This window comes from Pseudorasbora parva, chromosome 2 (assembly GCF_024679245.1).
Source record: "Pseudorasbora parva isolate DD20220531a chromosome 2, ASM2467924v1, whole genome shotgun sequence".
Lineage (NCBI taxonomy): Eukaryota > Metazoa > Chordata > Actinopteri > Cypriniformes > Gobionidae > Pseudorasbora > Pseudorasbora parva.
The window spans coordinates 38,071,896-38,091,675 of NC_090173.1; the positions used below are offsets into that span (position 1 = coordinate 38,071,896).

Below are 19,780 nucleotides of genomic sequence, written 5' to 3' on the forward strand. Positions count from 1 at the left end.
TTATATAAAGTCAGAATTGAGTGATACAAAGTCAGAATTGAGTGATACAAAGTCAGAATTGTGAGACATAAAGTCAGAATTGTTTAATAAAAACTCAGAATTGAGTGATATAAAGTCAGAATTGTGTGATATAAAGTCAGAATTGAGCGATATAAAGTCAGAATTGAGTGATATAAAGTCAGAATTGTGAGATATAAAGTAAGAATTGAGTGATATAGTCAGAATTGAGTGATATAAAGTCAGAATTGTGAGATATAAAGTCAGAATTGAGTGATATAAAGTCAGAATTGAGTGATACAAAGTCAGAATTGAGTGATACAAAGTCAGAATTGTGTGATATAAAGTCAGAATTGAGTGATTCAAAGTCAGAATTGAGTGATATAAAGTCAGAATTGAGTGATATAAAGTCAGAATTGAGTGATATAAAGTCAGAATTGTGTGATATAAAGTCAGAATTGAGTGATACAAAGTCAGAATTGAGTGATATAAAGTCAGAATTGAGTGATATAAAGTCAGAATTGAGTGATATAAATTCAGAATTGAGTGATACAAAGTCAGAATTGAGTGGGATAAATTCAGAATTGTGTGATATAAATTCAGAATTGTGTGATATAAAGTCAGAATTGAGTGATACAAAGTCAGAATTGAGTGGGATAAATTCAGAATTGTGTGATATAAATTCAGAATTGTGTGATATAAAGTCAGAATTGAGAGATAAAAAGTCAGAATTGTGAGATATAAATTGAGTGATATAAAGTCAGAATTGTGAAATATAAAGCCAGAATTGAGAGATATAAAGTCAGAATTGTGTGATATAAAGTCAGAATTGAGTGATATAAAGTCAGAATTGAGTGATATAAAGTCAGAATTGAGAGATTTAAAACCAGAATTGTGTGATATAAAGTCAGAATTGAGACATATAAAGCCACAATTGAGTGATATAAAGTCAGAATTGAAAGATATAAAGTCAGAATTGAGTGATCTAAATTCAGAATTGAGAGATATAAAGTCAGAATTGTGTGATATAAAGTCAGAATTGAGAGATATAAAGTCAGAATTGTGTGATATAAAGTCAGAATTGAGTGATATAAAGTCAGAATTGAGTGATATAAAGTCAGAATTGTGTGATATAAAGTCAGAATTGAGTGATATAAAGTCAGAATTGAGTGATATAAAGTCAGAATTGAGAGATATAAAGTCAGAATTGTGTGATATAAAGTCAGAATTGAGTGATATAAAGTCAGAATTGAGTGATATAAAGTCAGAATTGAGAGATATTAAGCCAGAACTGTATGATATAAAGTCAGAATTGTGATATAAAGCCAGAATTGTATGATATAAAGTCAGAATTGTATGATATAAAGTCAGAATTGTGTGATATAAAGTCAGAATTGAGTGATATAAAGTCAGAATTGAGAGATATAAAGTCAGAATTGTGTGATATAAAGTCAGAATTGAGTGATATAAAGTCAGAATTGAGTGATATAAAGTCAGAATTGAGAGATATTAAGCCAGAACTGTATGATATAAAGTCAGAATTGTGATATAAAGCCAGAATTGTATGATATAAAGTCAGAATTGTATGATATAAAGTCAGATTTGAGTGATATAAAGTCAGAATTGAGTGATATAAAGCCAGAATTGAGTGATGTAAAGTCAGAATTGTATGATATAAAGTCAGAATTGAGTGATATAAAGCCAGAATTGAGTGATGTAAAGTCAGAATTGTGTGATATAAAGTCAGAATTGAGTGATATAAAGTCAGAATTGAGAGATGTAAAGTCAGAATTGAGAGATATAAAGTCAGAATTGAGTGATATAAAGTCAGAATTGAGTGATATAAAGTCAGAATTGAGTGATATAAAGTCAGAATTGAGTGATATAAAGTCAGAATTGAGAGATATAAAGTCAGAATTGAGTGATATAGTCAGAATTGAGTGATATAAAGTCAGAATTGAGTGATATAAAGCCAGAATTGTGTGACTTTTTGAATAAATGCATTAATTTCTTTCCTTTTTTTTTCAATCTTAGTGACCTCAAATGTTCATGTCAATGCAAATGTAATTTTCTCAAGATATGCTCTCTGAAAACAGACGTATCTTATGCAAATTTGCATCTCCAGAAGTCTTGTTTTAATGATGTTTTAATGTTTAATGAAAAAACATGACACAATTACTAATTAAGAAAAGGTGGATTTTGCATTTATCATCATTCATCTTCATTTATCAGACTGAAGTGAACATTTCACTTTTCTCACACTTATACCTTCTAAACTTGATTACTTCTCTCTCTCTTTTTTTCAAAACCCTCCAGCCTAATTTTTCATCTGAATGGACACAATATACAGTCAGATCAGTCAGGGTGTCGAGTGGGTTTAAAAACGTGTCTTTCTGATTGCATTCATTCAGGCCTGTGCTTTCGCTGTGCTGTTAGCTGAGCCTTGTGGATAATACATTTCTTATTCCCATGCTTGTCAGTTTGAGCCTCAGACCTCGCTCCAGTTCGATCCGTTCCTGGTGTCTTTTATGCAGGCAGAGTGTGAGGAAGTAACTGAGAAAGGCAGAATGGGATTTTCCTTTAAAGATGTGAGAGGAGGAGGAGGACAACAGCAGTTCTTTTTACATTCTTTTTTTCACTACACAAATAAAGAGAAATATAGAAATTCCTTTTCTGTCTTCTCAGTTTTTCTATCATGTTCTACTCTTACTTACTTTTGCTCATATTTAAGGTTAGTTGGACCATTTGCCTATAAAGTATTACACTTCGATACATAACTTTCACATCTTTGAGGGGATGAATGCTATTAAATGCGTTTACAAATAATAGGATTTTTTAACAGTAAAATGTATTTAATAATCATAGATTTAAATTTAAGGAGTGACTTAATATGGACCAGATTAGAGACTGGAGTCAGTAAGCAACATTGTTTTAGTATCATATATATGCTATTATACAGTTTATTCATTTAAATCTTTTTAATTTTATTTTTAAAATTTAGTTTAAGTTTTAGTAATTTTGCTATGGGATTTTGTGATTTAATTTTTTTTTTATTTAGTTTTCATTTAGATTTCAGATGTATTTTTTTTTTTTTTTTGTTGGCATTTTCAATATTTTATTTCAGATTGTAAGGCAATATTTGTTTTTAATGTAATATATTTGTTTTGTTTTTCTTCAGATATATATATTTAAATATATATTTGTGACTACTTTTCACACCATCAAACCTTTCATAAGAAATCGGACATTTTATTCAGTTATTAGTTGTTTTATTGCAAATAAAATCTGATAATATGAAAATACCATGCAGGGGGGCTTTTTTTTTAAACTCTCGCTCTATCAGAGAGAAGATATGAAATGGAGACAAAGCAAGGGAGGGTATTACATTATAATATGTCAGCAATGCTCAATATTCCAGGTGCTACAGCAGTCAGTGCACACCAGAGGAAGACTGCTGTTAAACCATCTATTAATTCACCTACACTTTTAACTCAGTAATTCATTTCTTGTCAAGCCAGTAACGGAGCAAACATTCATGTGGTGATTTAAAACAGTTTACCACCCTGCTGTTTGCGAGCTAAGGCCTGTCATGCACTCATAAGTGCTTATTGATTCGCTGAATCCCTTGACACAGACAGAAATGTCAAGTTAATCTTTTTACAGACGCAACAGTACAAGACAAAGCTACGGCTCTGTATTCCTTTTAGGATATATTAAGGGCTTTGCATGAACATTTGCAGCTCACAGAATTAAAATGTCTCATTGTACACTTTAATAAGGAATAACAAAGAACGAAATATATGTGCAATTTAGTTAAATAGACTAAATGCAAGTGTGAAATAGGCTTCCTTTAATCAATACCATATAGAGATCATGAGTCTTATTGGTCTTGCTTCAAATAAGAGCTTAAAAAGCTGCTTTCAGTTAAACCAGAGAGAAGCTATTGATACATCCACAAAACTTCTTCCAGCATTGATCCATCATTTAAGCCTTTAGATGAAGCAAGGCCACCCTACTGCTTCTACTCAGCATGACCACTACAGCAGCAAAATATAGGATTTTCAGTGTGATTAATGCCACAATGGTTTAATTACATGGGATGATGCAGTGCCAACAGAAATGCTCACAGAAAGCGAGCTGTTGGGACTTTCTTCCTTAATCTTTTGGCTTGTTCATGATTTATATTAGCTTCTTCTAATTAGAAGGCTATTTTAATGATAATTATTTCATCATGAGCAGACCCGCACAGAAGCTCTGCAGACTTGGATCACCTTTCACTGATTAAGTTCCCTTGCCCTGCATTTGTTTATTAATTATGGTTAATTTAAAGCTAGTTTAATTCAGTGATCTATAGTGCTCTCAAGCCCAATTTAATGGGACTAGTTTAAATGAAGCCATAGCAAAATTAGCCATTATGTGGCAACACACAGTACTTGTGTTTTTACTTCAAGAATGATTCAGATGTGTGTTCGATTTGAAGCGGTGCGATGGGTATGGCATACCGTGAAAGCAATTCAAAATCATATGGAGCCATCTACTCTCTAATCGTTCTTTGATGAGTGATGAATGATGAGTCTCATCTCCTAGTCCCTTTATAAGTCAATTGCGCTTGCACCATGGCCGATTTGCTGTTTACATGGCAAAATTTGTAAGCGGTAAGACTAAACGCTTCTCCAGAGAGGAATCCTTTTATTTTTTAATATTTAAAAATGTATGTGTTGAACGCTTCGCACAGTGTACACATGCTGTGCACCTGCCTATAGGTGTTTAGTTTAAATAACACAAAAATACTGTGCTAATGACTAATGACACACCCAGGCGCGCTGGAAGCCGTTTAATTCCGGGGGGGCTGAAAGTTGGGTCGGAAAATGTGTGACGTCATTATGTTGTCGGTGGCGACCAGACAGGTGTTGTAGTAGTAGTCGTAGAACCCCCCTTTACCGTCAAAGAGCACAGACGGACCCACCGCCCCAGAATATTGTTGTTTCAAATTAATTACTTGTTAAAACGTGATCATACCATGGGTGTCGGAAGCAAAACTGTGGGTGGTCTCAGAATTTGTTTTTGCTGGAGTAACGTTAGATACAAATATACTGCAGTTTACTAAACGATTGATTGCGCCAGACAAAATTACGGAAATCACTGAGTTATTTGCCCTGCCTTTTGCCGAACTCGCTCTACTCCCTTTTCACATCACAGATCAGAAAGGCATTTATTTTCAATAAAAATTGAGAAAATATTAGAAAAGTGGAAGAAAAAAAAAGAGTCAAACACCTAATACGTTTTTCTCGGTTAGGGGTAGGTAAACAGATGTGTTGAATTAGTGACGATAAAAGTGAGTGGGTCCAATATCATTGGTCTTTAAAAGTGGGTGAGTCTTGTCCTCACGACACACAATGGTTCCAACACCCATGGATCATACACACACACACACACACACACACACATACACACACACGTTAATCATCACTCATAAAGCATTCTTTTTATTTGTGTTCATAGGCTACATACAATATCCAGCATCTGCCAGGGCTTTTAGTCCATCATGTGCGCATATTTGGAGAAATAATGATTCATAATTACGTTTGTAAAATATCATGTGTCCCGACCTCAGCAGACTGGTTAGAGTAGGCTAACTTACATGTTAACGTCCAGCTCACAAACCTCGCAGATGTCTGAACAGAGTTTGTGTCGGTGTCAAGGTCAGCGTCGTTGTTGTTTACATACTTTATTTGAGAAGATTTCCCAATTTTACTTTTCTTAACCGTGTTAGTAGTAACGTTACTCAAAAAAAGTCTACATACGTTTCTGCTGTGTATTGCCAACCATGAACAAACGAGAGTGAGCGAGGTGACATGATGGTGACGAAAGCACTTCCTGAGGAATTATTAAAATAATTATAAATTAGTTTATATCTTATCCACGGCCCATTATTTTAATCCCATTAAAACACAGTATGTTATGTCAGTCTATTTTAATTTATTTTATTTCATTTCATGTTTTAATACAATTTTAGGCGTTATAGCACCAGGGGGGCTGATGCTATAACGAGGGGGGCTGCAGCCCCCGCAGCACCCCCCTTCCCGCTCTACTGGACACACCTCATTTTCAGACCAGCACGCCCATGGGCAAACAGATGGGTGAGATACCATTTGCTTTAAACAACGTGGTGCAGGACAGGAAAATGATAACCGTGTCTGGCTGAAACTAGCAGCAACATTTTTGTTGCGCCTAAAGTTGTGCCTCACGTCACATTGAGGCGGGTGTGTGATAGGGCCCATCGTGTTGCACATTTTATTGGTGCAAAGATGAGTAGGCTATATGTATTTTGTACAATGTTTGCAACTGCTTTTCATCACTTAATTAGAAGCACCACATTGTTAAAATTGTGTCCTCTGTTTGTTACATAGCGACTAATGAACAGACATTTAGAAGTTTGTTTTAAAATGTAAAGTATTGAAAATAAAAAAGCTCTGTACACACTTGGATTTTTTGTAACCACCAGAAAGAGACACTGAATTATCCCCAACACTACACAGACTCACAGTCTCCAATCAAATTTGAGGATCTTTTAAACACCATCCTGTTCAGCAAAACAGCCGAAATGTTCTCATCTCTTTTTATGTATTGGTTTAACCTCATGAAAATGACGACAGAGTTCCTCTGCAGAAAACAACAATGCATTCAGCAACACCAAGTGTTTAGTAATTGCTCTATTGATTGTTTTTAATTTTATTGAGGAGCAGATTGGATTTTTCTGGCTGGGTTTATACGTGAAAGAGCACGACTGTGTAAAGCTATGGCTGGGCTGCATTTATGAGTCACTGAATGGCCCTCTGGCTGAATTATAGTTGCAGGAGTCTTAAAACTCTGACTTGCATGGCCTTCTCACGCACATTATGTACTGAGAGTCTTTAAATCACATTCTAGGTAGACAGAGGAATAGTATAGTATAAATCATTCTCATGGCCAGACCAACCTGACAATGAAAGCCATCTGTTATATGTTTCGACCGCATTGTAATGCTTGTTTATTATACGTCGTCTCTCACAGGTATGACATGTCAGGCTCGTACCTCGTACACAGAAGATGAGGTGTTGTGGGGTCACCGCTTTCTGCCCGTCATGTCTCTGGAAGAGGGCTTCTTTCGTGTGGACTACTCCCAGTTTCACAGCACCTTTGAGGTGCCCACACCACCCTACAGTGTAAAAGAATATGAGGAGAAATCCTCGCTCCCCTCGCCCCTGCTCACGCCGCACCACGAGAGAGTGTTTTCCATGGACTGCCTGGAAGCAGGTGAGGAAAGGGTGCATGCCGGAAGCGCTTCGTGCAAGCTGCCCAGTAAACTCCAGAAAATGAGTTCGTCTGGCAGAGAAGATCTGCAGAGGAAGGTGCTACGCTTAAGCTCGCAGCACTCCGAAAAGGCTTCAAGTACCGGGGACCTTCCTCTTAAACTACAGCGCCTCAGCTCTAGTCCTGGGCAAGTTGACGGAGAGGCACGATTCCACCTCAAAGCCCTTAAGGTGGGATTCCAGCCCATGGCCTTGTCCACTGGAGATCTGCACCAGAGGAGTCTGCCTCCCACCCCAGTGGTCAACCCCACACATCAGCACGCTCCTCCACACACGTCTGGTGGCCGAATGGAGGACAACCTGCCTGCCAAATTAAGGAGGATGAATGCAGATCGCTGACCTGGAAGTGCTTTTGGAACCTTGTGCTAATCTGAGAGCAGTTTCTAGGGTTTATTTACGAGGAGTACGGACAACTACTTCCAGATATGGGTAAAATTATTGTTTTGTTTGGAACTGGATAAGGACTCTTGTAGAGTAAAGGTAATAATGTGAACAATCTGACTGCACAGTGAATGAGTTGTTGCAATGGCTTGCATTGGAATAAAATGTATTCATGTATTTTTAGTATTTTTCGACTTCCTATACGGCAAATAATCTAAAAAAAAATCCCTTAAAAACAAGACATGTTTCAAAAGTTGCAACCTGGGAACAAAATGTATTTAAAGAAGTTAAACGAGATCAATTTACTTGGAAAAAATATTTTATACTGTATATACACTACCATTCAAACGTTTGGGGTCATTAAGATGTTATTAAAAGGTTTCTTTTTTAATTAAGATTTACTAACACTTTGCGCCAGCGCAAACCTTATTTTGCCATTAAAAAGCTACTCTTTTTAATAAATACACAGTGGAAAATGTACAGTGAACAGGGTTATTTTTGTGGCAGATCTCACTGCATATGCATTTGAAGGATTTATGGGAGGAGAGTATAATTAATCATCCAAGGTGATTTAATAAGGTTTGTGCTTGTCAGTTTATTAGTGTTTTCTGCATTATTTAGCGGATTAGCGCCCAAAAAAACATGCCTTGAACCAGACGCTAATTTGCGCTGCTCTTGTTAGACTGTGTTGGTCTCATAATGGAAAAGATCCATTCTTTTATGTGTGCGTCGTCAGATCACACGCAGAACCCATTGGCGCTTTTATGGGATTGTGCTCTTATGCTAATTAAATTGATACAAAGTGACAGTAAAGACATTACTGTTTCAAAAGTTTTCCATTTCAAATAAAGGCTTTTTAAATTTCTGAAGAAATGTTTCTCGAGCATCAAATCAGCATATTAGTCATTTCTGAAGGATCACGTGACACTGAAGACTGGAGTAATGATGCTGAAAATTCAGTTATCACTGGAATAAATTACATTTAAAAAAAATCTTTTTTTAAATAGAAAACAGTTCAAAAATAGAACTGTTGCAGAACTATAATAGTTCTTTTGTGATAATATTTCTCAGTATTACTGTTTTTACAGTACTTTTGATCAGATAAATGCAGCTCTGTAAACATGAGAGGCTTCTTTTAAAGACATTTCAAAATCTTACTGACTTCAAACATTGCTAACGCTTTATAATAAGGTCTCATTTGTTAATATATTAACTAAAATGACCTAACAATGAGCAATATGTTACAGCATTTATTACTTTTTGTTAATGTTAGCTAATACAATTCCAGCTTATTGATTGTAAGTTCACAGTGCATTAACTTATGTTAAAAATACAACGTTTGATTTTAATAATGGATTAGTAAATGTTGAAATTTACATTTAATAAATGTTGTTGAATTATTGTTCATTCTTATTTCATGTTAACTAATGAAACCTTGTTATAAAGTGTTAACATTTGTATGGTACCTAATTATTATTGTTATTGTTATATAATATATTGAATGTAAGTATTTATTGTCTTCACTGGCAGTTTTGTTTTCACTTGTTTTTGTGTTTATACTTAAAATAAGTGTAAAGAATTGTCAGTGCAATGCAAAGGTCATGGGTTCAATTCCCAGGGTAAGCAAGAATTGATTAAACAACAACAATAAATACCTTGAATCCAGTGTAAGTCACTTTGGATAAAAGTGTCTGACAGATGCATAAATATAAGAGAAAAGATGTATCTATATTAAAGCTATATTCTCTGAAAACAAGTCTTAGGCCTGTTTTCACAGACAGGGCTTAGATTAAGCCAGCATTATTCCTTAGTTTAATTAGGACATTTAAGTAGTTTTTATAAACATGCCTTATAAATAAGCACATCACTGATGTGCATCTTGAGACAAAACAGTGGCACTGATATTTAGTCTGGGAATAGGCTTAAAGGGTAAGTTCACCTAAAAATGAAAATTCTGTCATTAATTACTTACCCTCATGCCGTGAGACCTCCGTTCATCTTCGGAACACAAATGAAGATATTTTAGTTGAAATCCGATGGCTCAGAAAGGCCTTCATTGACACCAGTGCCATTTCCTCAAGACCCATAAAGGCACTAAAGACGACGTTACAAAGCCCATCTCACTACAGTGGTTCTACAATCATTTTATGAAGCGACAAGAATAGTTTTTGTGCACAAAAAAAAATACATAACGATCATCCAAGGTGATTTAATAAGGTTTGTGCTTGTCAGTTTATTAGTGTTTTCGGCATTATTTAGCGGATTAGCGCCCAAAAAAACATGCCTTGAACCAGACGCTAATTTGCGCTGCTCTTGTTAGACTGTGTTGGTCTCATAATGGAAAAGATCCATTCTTTTATGTGTGCGCCGTCAGATCACATGCAGAACTCTCCCATTGGCGCTTTTATGGGATTATGAAAATGAAAATATTTTAGTTGAAATCCGATGGCTCAGAAAGGCCTTCATTGACACCAGTGCCATTTCCTCAAGACCCATAAAGGCACAAAGACGACGTTACAAAGCCCATCTCACTACAGTGGTTCTACAATCATTTTATGAAGCGACAAGAATAGTTTTTGTGCACAAAAAAAACTACATAACGACTTATATAGTGATACACAAAACAAAGCTTTGAACCATTATGAATCAGTGTATCGCTTAATGATTCGGATCGCCAAAGTCGCGTGATTTCAGCAGTTTCACACGTGATGCTAATCATGATTTGAAAAACTATTCTCGTCGCTTCACAAAATGAACCACTGTAGTGAGATGGGCTTTGTAAAGTCGTCTTTAGTGCCTTTATGGGTCTTGAGAGAGGAAATGACATTGGTGTCAATGAAGGCCTTTCTGAGCCACTGGATTTCAATTAAAATATCTTCATTTGTGTCACGTCTTACGGGTGTCGATATGAGGGTGAGGAATGAATGACAGACTTTTCATTTTTGGGTGAACTAACCCTTTAAGCCTTATCTGTGAAACCAGAGGTTAAAGTCTTAACATCTCATGCATTGCTCAAGTTAATTATCTTTAATTTAAATAAAAATGTCAAAGATTTTTTAGATATCTTAACTGGAAAATTAGACAAAAATACTTGTTAAGAATAGGATGTTTTGCAGTGTGAGAACTAATTGGAGGCCGATGACTTGTAGGAAGCATAAAAGAGATGGCATTGAGTTGTTGTTTTTTTGTTTTTGTTTTTTTGTCAATTGTCTGTATGTTTTTTTGTTTTGTTTTTTGGTTGGTTGGTTGGTTGGTTGGTATATATTTTTTCTTTGAGAAAGCACAAAACTCTGGAAGTACTGTGATTTTCTTTAGCTGTTTACTGGTGGCTATATGGTCACCCGGTGTGTTTCACTCACACACTTAGAAATGTGATTATTACACAAAACTACAATATGTGCATGCTTAATTCTCATCTCTAGCTGTGTATCATGCAACCCTCTGGTTTCCTTAGTTAAAATGAATAAATTCTATTTATAAAGGTGCATCATGGTGTCTGTGTAGTATTTTTTCTGTCTCTAAGAGTAAAAAACAAACCTCAAGTCCAAACAGCTTGCTTATTAATAATGTTAAAAATCCTTGTACTTTAATTAAAAAATAATAAATTTATATAACTGTTTGATTTGTCACTGGCAGAGAGAATTTCTGTCCATTTGAACAAATCATCAAATGGACACAATGCTTTCTTGAGGAGCTATACATGACTTGAAAACTAATGGAAAATAATTTTAGAAACATCAGAAAATGGAACTCATAAGTTCAGTCAATGCATTAAACTCTGACACTGTCAGGGATGCAATCATTAGGCTGGTGACATATTCATTTTCAAACAATCATTCTGTCACCTTATTTGATGCGTGGGGTGAAATTTGATGTTCTAATCATTACTTTGGAGAGAAAAAAAACATTAAAAGGCCATTTTATCTCAAAGCAATCCATTAGGACCTTTTGCTGTGATTGGTTGAGAGGATAATCACAGTGGGATTTATGGTGATTGAAAGTGTAGTGATTGGCCAATTGGTCAGAATTGGTCATTTATTGGGCAGAATAAGTAATTAGATGAGTCATCAGGCGCGCAAATGTGAGTGTGACACACACACATACTTTTATGGGGACATTTCATAGACAATGATTTTTATAATGTTCAAAATGTATATTATATCCCCTAACCATAACCTTACCCCTAAACCTATCACAAAAAAATGTTTGCATTGTTACATTTTCAAAAAGCAATTGTAACTGTCTGATTTTTAAGCAATGATTTTGAATATTGCCGTCTTTGCGGGGACATTTTGTCCTCACAATATAGGGTATACCTGAAGAGTTTTTTAATTATAATAATTATAACAATTATTATTATACACTTTGCAAACTGTGTCACTGCATATAATAAAGTATAACTGCGTTTACTTTAAGCTTTTAAGTAAATTAATTTCAACTCACAATTGAAAAAGAGACAATTGAATGTGTATATAAGTCAATATTTTTCAATTAAATGAATTGAAATATAGTTAATACATTTGAATAAAAATGAGCATTGAAAGAAAGAAAGAAAGAAAGAAAGAAAGAAAGAAAGAAAGAAAGAAAGAAAGAAAGAAAGAAAGAAAGAAAGAAAGAAAGAAAGAAAGAAAGAAAGAAAGAAAGAAAGAAAGAAAGAAAGAAAGAAAGAAAGAAAGAAAGAAAGAAAGAAAGAAAAGTGTGTCCATTTAGCACCTCTGCTCTGCAGAAAATAAGTGAGAGAAAAAAGCTGAGATAAAGGTTGAGGGTTGAAAGGTAACGACTGAAATACAGGAGGGACAGAGAGAGAAAAAGAGGTCTCCACGGACAGAGCTCAGATGGTGAATGAGTTTCAGGTTTCACTGCAAAAGTGACATATTGCAGAGATACAGAGAGCGAGAAGCTGGGAATGAAAAACAGAAAACCAGAGTAAGCTGTCAAGTATGGACAGAATGAGCATATATAATATATATACTCATCTAAAGAATTATTAGGAACACCTGTTCAATTTCTCATTAATGCAATTATCTAATCAACCAATCCCATGGCAGTTGCTTCAATGCATTTAGCGGTGTGGTTCTGGTCAAGACAATCTCCTGAACTCCAAACTGAATGTCAGAATGGGAAAGAAAGGTTATTTAAGCTATTTTGAGCGCAGCATGGTAGTTGGTGCCAGACGGGCCAGTCTGGTTATTTCACAATCTGCTCAGTTACTGGGATTTTCACGCACAACCATTTCTAGGGTTTACAAAGAATGGTGTGAAAAGGGAAAAACATCCAGTATGCAGCAGTCCTGTGGGAGAAAATGCCCTGTTGATGCTAGAGGTCAGAGGAGAATAGGCCGACTGATTCAAGCTGATAGAAGGGCAACCTTGACTGAAATAACAACTTGTTACAATCGAGGTATGCAGCAAAGCATTTGTGAAGCCACAAGACGCACAAACTTGAGGCGGATGGGCTACAACAGCGGAAGACCCCACCGCGTACCACTCATCTCCACTACAAATAGGTAAAAGAGGCTACAATTTGCACAAGCTTACCAAAATTGGACAGTTGAAGACTGGAAAAATGTTGCCTGGCCTGATGAGTCTCAATTTCTGTTGAGACAGTCAGATTGTAGAGTCAGAATTTGGCGTAAACAGAATGAGAACATGGATCCATCATGCCTTGTTACCACTGTGCAGGCTGGTGGTGGTGATGTAATAGTGTGGGGGATGTTTTCTTGGCACACTTTAGGCCCCTTAGTGCCAATCGGGCATTTTTTAAATGTCATGGCCAGCCTGAGCATTGTTTCTGACCATGTCCATCCACCACCATGTACCCATCCTCCGATGGCTACTTCCAGCAGGATAATGCACCATGTCACAAAGCTCAAATCATTTCATATTGGTTTCATGAAAATGACAATGAGTTCACTGTACTAAAATGGCCCCACAGTCACCAGATCTCAACCCAATAGAGCATCTTTGGGATGTGGTGGAACAGGAGCTTCATGCCCTGGATGTGCATCCCACAAATCTCCATCAACTGCAAGATGCTATCCTATCAATATGGGCCAACACTTCTAAAGAATGCTTTCAGCACCTTGTTGAATCAATGCCATGTAGAATTAAAGCAGTTCTGAAGGCAAAAGGGGGTCAAACACAGTATTAGTATGGTGTTCCTAATAATCCTTAGCTGAGTATATATATATATACGTTAATAACACGTTAACGCAAATTAATTTTAACGCCACTAATTTTATTAAAGCTACACTGTTAAACTTTTTTTGTTTATTCTTAGCATAAAATATATGTGCTCATTAATGTATATTTACTTCTTTCAAGTAATAAAGTATTCTCGTAAGTTTATAATATGCACATACACACACGTGCCTGTGTGTCAGACAATCAAACATATTTTTGGTGAAAAATATAAACACAGGTTAAGTGTTAAATAAGAAATCACCTCTTAATATATGTGCTAATTGGTGCATAAAAATACAGACATAAATAACAAAGATGTCATGTTATTTCAAATCTTTAAATTATATTAAAACAGATAAGTACAGAACTTCCTTCTGACTATCCAGACTACATCGAGTTACTCCTCTCATCTTTTCACATCTGAGTTTCAGAAATGACAGTTTTCTAGGGATCATTTCTCACAGTATCTAAAAGCTGAGTAGACTAATAACCCTGACAGGCTGCTGGTGTAAAAATACTTCTGACATTAAAGTTTCAGAAGAACTTAGAAGGGTGAAGGAAAGGAATAGGACATGAAGAAGTCTCTGAAAGGTCTGATGAGGGTGAAGGATTATTCTAGACGAGACAGCAGACAGAAACTCTGAGTGTCTATAGTAATTAATAATCGTGATTCGTGACCGGTAATGATCTGGAACACTCGACTCTGATTGGTCAGTCGCGGTTTTCAGTGGTCTGATATTTCCTAATATTCTCCGTCGTCCATCATGGCAATGCTTTATAACACAGTCAGACGCTCGGAGTAACTAGTTTCATGTCTCTCATGCATCACACTTCAGACTTGCGCTCTTTCTCGTTTCATATAAATGCAACTGCCGCCATCCTGCGTCTCAGTTATCGACTGTAGTGAAAATTACCTCAGCGCACTTAATGTTAGCTACTGTAAAATTATTGCAGTGCTGGTTTTGTTTGGTTTGTTACTAGCAGAAGCTTTAAGATACAAGTAAATTAAATGAAATAATCTTCTCTAAACTCAAATTAATATTGAATTCTTAGGCTATTAAGTAGCCGTGCCATATTCAGGATAATTTACAGTAAGATGGTAAATATCACCAAACAATATAGGCCTCTACACTTTGTGTCACATGTATTTGTTTGCAGTAAGGCAGATGAAATCGAAGACACCACAATGCAGCCGCAAAGCACACTTACCATTACAGTGACTGGACAACGAGTGACTGAGAAGGTACAACTTAAATAGGAACTCCAACGAGATAGGAACACAGCTGAGAAGAACAAACTCATAATGGTGTGACCATGGTAACAGGAGTGGGGGAAATCAAACAGGAAGACGTGACTAATGAAAATAAACTGAATGTCCATCAAAACCAAAACAATCTGAACAAAACTCTGACACTTTGTAATATCTCTGATATTGCTAGTACATTTTCTGAAATAATTACAAAAACAACGGCTATACTCAACAATTTTGTTCTGGCATTTCAACGTTTGCTTTGTAGTGCAGCTCCTGCACATGCATCGTGGTGCTCACGTGAACATGGCTGCCGAGCTAGGAAACTGGCACAAAACGAAATCGTTGAATAAAGTAATTATTTTTGTTTGTTTTTGTGCACAAAACGTATTCTTGTCGCTTCATAAAATTAAGGTTGAACCACTGAAGTCACATGGACCTTTTAAACCAGGGGTCGCCAACTGGCGGACTCCGGTCCGGATCCGGACCGCGAGATGCATCCATCCGGACCGCGAAGCCTTTTGACACACTGAAATAACTAAATGCCAAATGCGATTTAAAATAAATGAATAATCACATGTATATCAGGCAGCTCAGTAGAACCGTTTTTCCTATGTTGCCACAGTTGCGTTGACAGTTAAAGGGGTCGCACACCGGACTGAAGCTCATGGGTGCGTCTCAGGATCTCACACATTACGCGCAAGCTCAGTTTTGAATCGACTCCTGACAGAAGAACTGCACGGTGAGTGTATCTCTTGTAGCACAGGGTGAAATCAGTATGTACATGGACGATATAATATAAATGTAATACATCGTGCAGCTCTTCTGTCAGAAGTCGATTAAAAACTGAGCTTGCACGTATGTGAGCGTCCGGTGTGAGATCCTGAGACGTGCCCATGAGCTTCAGTCCGGTGTGCGGCTACGTTACTATGCTCACTACATGTTTAGACGCGCAGTGAAGAGACTGAAGAAAACGGCGCGCAAAACAGAGGCTGAATCAGAAATTGGCCCCTTAACCCTCATCCACTATTCCCTACGTTTGTCCACTATTACAGTTCACTTGAAGGAGTGAATGAAAACGAGTGCGTGAAGTCGGACTGCTGTTGTGTGTACATCGGCTGTACACCCGTTATTGTGGTGCAACATGTGAGTACACTCAAACATGTCCACTGTGGTTTCGGACGCCACTACAAATGGCTGTCCCCTCAAATAATGCCCTATTTAGGGTATAGTGGCGATTTCTGATTCAGCCATACACATTTTAAAGACCCCTTTATCCTCAGCAGTCTGAGGTAAGGGGGCAGAAAATAAATGAGCCAATTTCTCACATGCACTGAAGTTCAGACAATGTAGCTATATTCACTTTTTATTATTTTTATTATTATTTTTGGAACAAGGAATGTTTATGCTTCCATTTCATCGTTAAGTTCAACTCAGCTTAGCCTTTTGAGAGGTTATTTCCGTTTTTCTGGATTTAAAGGAACAGTTGAAATAAAGAGATAAAATATTTTGTGCACTTTTTAATTTTTCCAACACTGGTGGCACCTTATTTTTGCCTGTTTGTGTTTCTGGATGATATTGCTAATGATTTTTTACCAGTGCAATTTGAAGCACAGAGAGAGCAGTGCTGAAGATAGTCTTTACCTAACTAAATGTAGGCTATACATGTGAATGAACATAAAATTATGTTATGAGATTTCTGTTTTGTTTTTTTAACCAGGAGGGTTTGTGTTCATTGATTGTTACTGTTTATCTCAGTTCAGCAGAAAAAGCACTTTACTAGTTGCTAGTAATGTTGAAATGAATGTATTTTCAGTGCAGATTTAGAGATGAAGGCATTTTTTCATTCATCATATTTTTGTCAGACATGGCTACTGGTTGAATTAGATATTTTGTACCAACACAACTTAAACAGAATAACCTCAAAATGAAATACATTTTGTGAAGGATTACCTATGTTTGCTTTAACAATATGAAAAGACATACTTTATCTATATGAGAACATATTATATTTTGTTCAATAAATACATTTTAATCTACACTAATTTCTTTAGTCTGGCAAAAAGACATCGATTCATGTTTTTAGGTATATAACTGTCCGGACCTCGGCCGGTGAGAAGGTTTTTTTTCTGGACCCCAAGCTATTTTAGTTGAAGACCCCTGTTTTAAACAATGTTTTTAATACATTTCTGGACCTCGAAAGTGTTGATTACATTGCTGTCTATGGAGGGGCCTAAACGCTCTCGGATTTAATCAAAAATATCATTATTTGTGTTCTGAAGATGAACGAAGGTCTCGCGGGTTTGGAACGACATGAGGGTGAGGAATTAATGACAGATTTTTAATTTCTGGGTGAACTTTAAGTCATGGTCGGGAACACAAAGAAACCTGGTGCGAGGACTCAAGTGCAGAAATGATAATTTATTAATAAAATAAAATAAACACAAAACAAAGCCCACAAGGGAAAAACATAAACTAGAAATACATAAAACTGACACCTTACCAACACAGGGAACTGGGAGACGTAGACAGTACAACGATCTGACCAAGACTGACAAACACAAGGAGCTTATAAAGGGAAAAAATCAAGAGGGAACAGGTGGGAGAAATCAAAAACTAATAGGATAATAAGGGGGTGGATAAGACAATGACAGGAGCACATGCTCAACATAACAAAACCCACATGTGCACACAAGACAGGACAGGCATGTGACATTACCCCCTCCTTAAGGAGGGACAGACCAGGGAGGGATGGGAGGGACAGACCAAGGAGAGATGGGAGGGACAGACAAGGGAGGGGTAAACAAGGGAGGATCGGGGAAAACAAAAAGTTCTGGAGGCGATGATGACTTGCAGAGCTCAGACGCCCAGGGTGCGGGCAGAGCAGGACGCCTGAGTAGCATGTCCAGCACAGAATCCACTGGAACTGGGACCACTGGAACTGGGACCACCGGCACTGGGACCACTGGAACACGATCCACCGGCACAGGGACCACCAGAACCCAATCCACCGGCACAGAGTCCACCGGCACAGTGTCCATCGGAATTGGGACCACCGGACCCCGATCCACTGGAACTGGGACCCCCGGAACACCATCCACCGGAACTGGGACCCCCGGACCTACCTCTGGAGTTTTGGGTAAGGCCCTGTGCCTTTCCCAAGCATGCAGGACTGCCACCATGAAGCATCCCATCACAGCCCTTCAGGCCGTGCCTGGACTCAGGACCACCGGAACTGGCATAACCGGAACATGATCCACCTGAACAGGGACCACCGGAACTGGATCCACCGGAACAGGAACCACTGGAACAGAGATGGAGGGAGCCTTTCTCCTCTTCCTATTCCGTGTCTGGACTGTCGAACTCCGGACCCCCGGAGCACGATCCACCGGAACTGGGACCACCGGAACAGGGACCACCAGCACACGGACCACTGGAATGGAGTCCACCGGAACTATGTGGTGCCATTCTTCCTCCTCCCTCTCCCCGAATGGGTCATCGGAGGACTGGGGACTTGACAGTCTGTGGGGGCAAATGGGGGAGGCCCAAGAGGTAGAAGACCACCCCTCTAGGGCACTCCTCCACCATCACGATCATACACATACCGCAGAAACTGCCAAAATGATAGAGTCCCCAGCATTCCCATCTCCCATGCGATGATAGGCTTATTAAGGCTGGTGTTAAAAATGTCCTTGAGCTCTGCCTGACTGATGTTGAGGCCCTCCACTGCAAACAGGAATCGGTAAGCGAACTCCTTTATGCTAGCTCGCTCCTGCCGGAGAGAAAGGAGTCTGCTGTGTTGCCCTTCCCCTGATGCAAACACAAGGAGTTTATAAAGGGAAGAAATCAAGAGGGAACAGGTGGGAGAAATCAAACACTAATAGGATAACAAGGGGGATGGATCAGACAATGACAGGAGCACATGCTCAACATAACAAAACCCACATGTGCACACAAGACAGGACAGGCATGTGATATAAGTAGAAAGCCTTAAAGAGTAAAACAGTTTTAACCTACACAAATAATCTTTTATTTACAAATTTGAAAACTGTAATTAAAAATATTTAATAATAGGATTACTATTAAAAAAATTAGTTTTTTTTTTTATAATGACAGTCTAATTCAACATGATCTCTATAGCAGCAGGAGAATCCAGTCTTCAAATGACAGCTGCTTCAAGCTAAGACGAGTGAAAATCTGGACTGCCATTTTAAGATTTAACATCAGATGCAGCCACTTTTTTTGGAATATGGTTATAAATAGTACAAAATAATTTGGGGGAACATCGTAGCCTCATTTTAGAACTCAAAAAAAGTTTAATGAACATTTACAGGGACTCGTTTCTAGATTGTATTTTCTTTCTTTGACAATTGTCAACAGTGTCACACTGCTTCCACCACAAGTATTTGTGTTCCCACATTTATTTGATATCAAGTCTTTAAGTGAAGTGAGTGGACATGCTCATTTCTCATTGCAGTCTGTCATGCAAAGCAATATCTTGAATGAGACAACATTAGGCTACACAACATGTTCCTGATCCAACATTTCTGGACCACAATTTCTATTAAACACTTACAACCTAGCCCTCAAAGTAATTTGATGATATAAATATGTACTTG

The 19,780-nt window shown here is 37.4% G+C and overlaps 1 protein-coding gene across 1 annotated transcript in view; it reads left to right on the plus strand.

Annotated features, from left to right (window-relative positions):
- The window catches only part of kcnj19a (potassium inwardly rectifying channel subfamily J member 19a), a 37,717-nt gene extending 27,907 nt beyond the window's left edge, over positions 1 to 9,810 (plus strand). The window contains exon 3 of the mRNA XM_067418836.1: positions 7,051 to 9,810. Within this exon, the coding sequence (XP_067274937.1) occupies positions 7,051 to 7,688 (638 nt within the window). The 3' untranslated portion in view covers positions 7,689 to 9,810. The remainder of the gene's footprint in view (positions 1 to 7,050) is intronic.
- Positions 9,811 to 19,780: the final 9,970 nt, after the last annotated feature.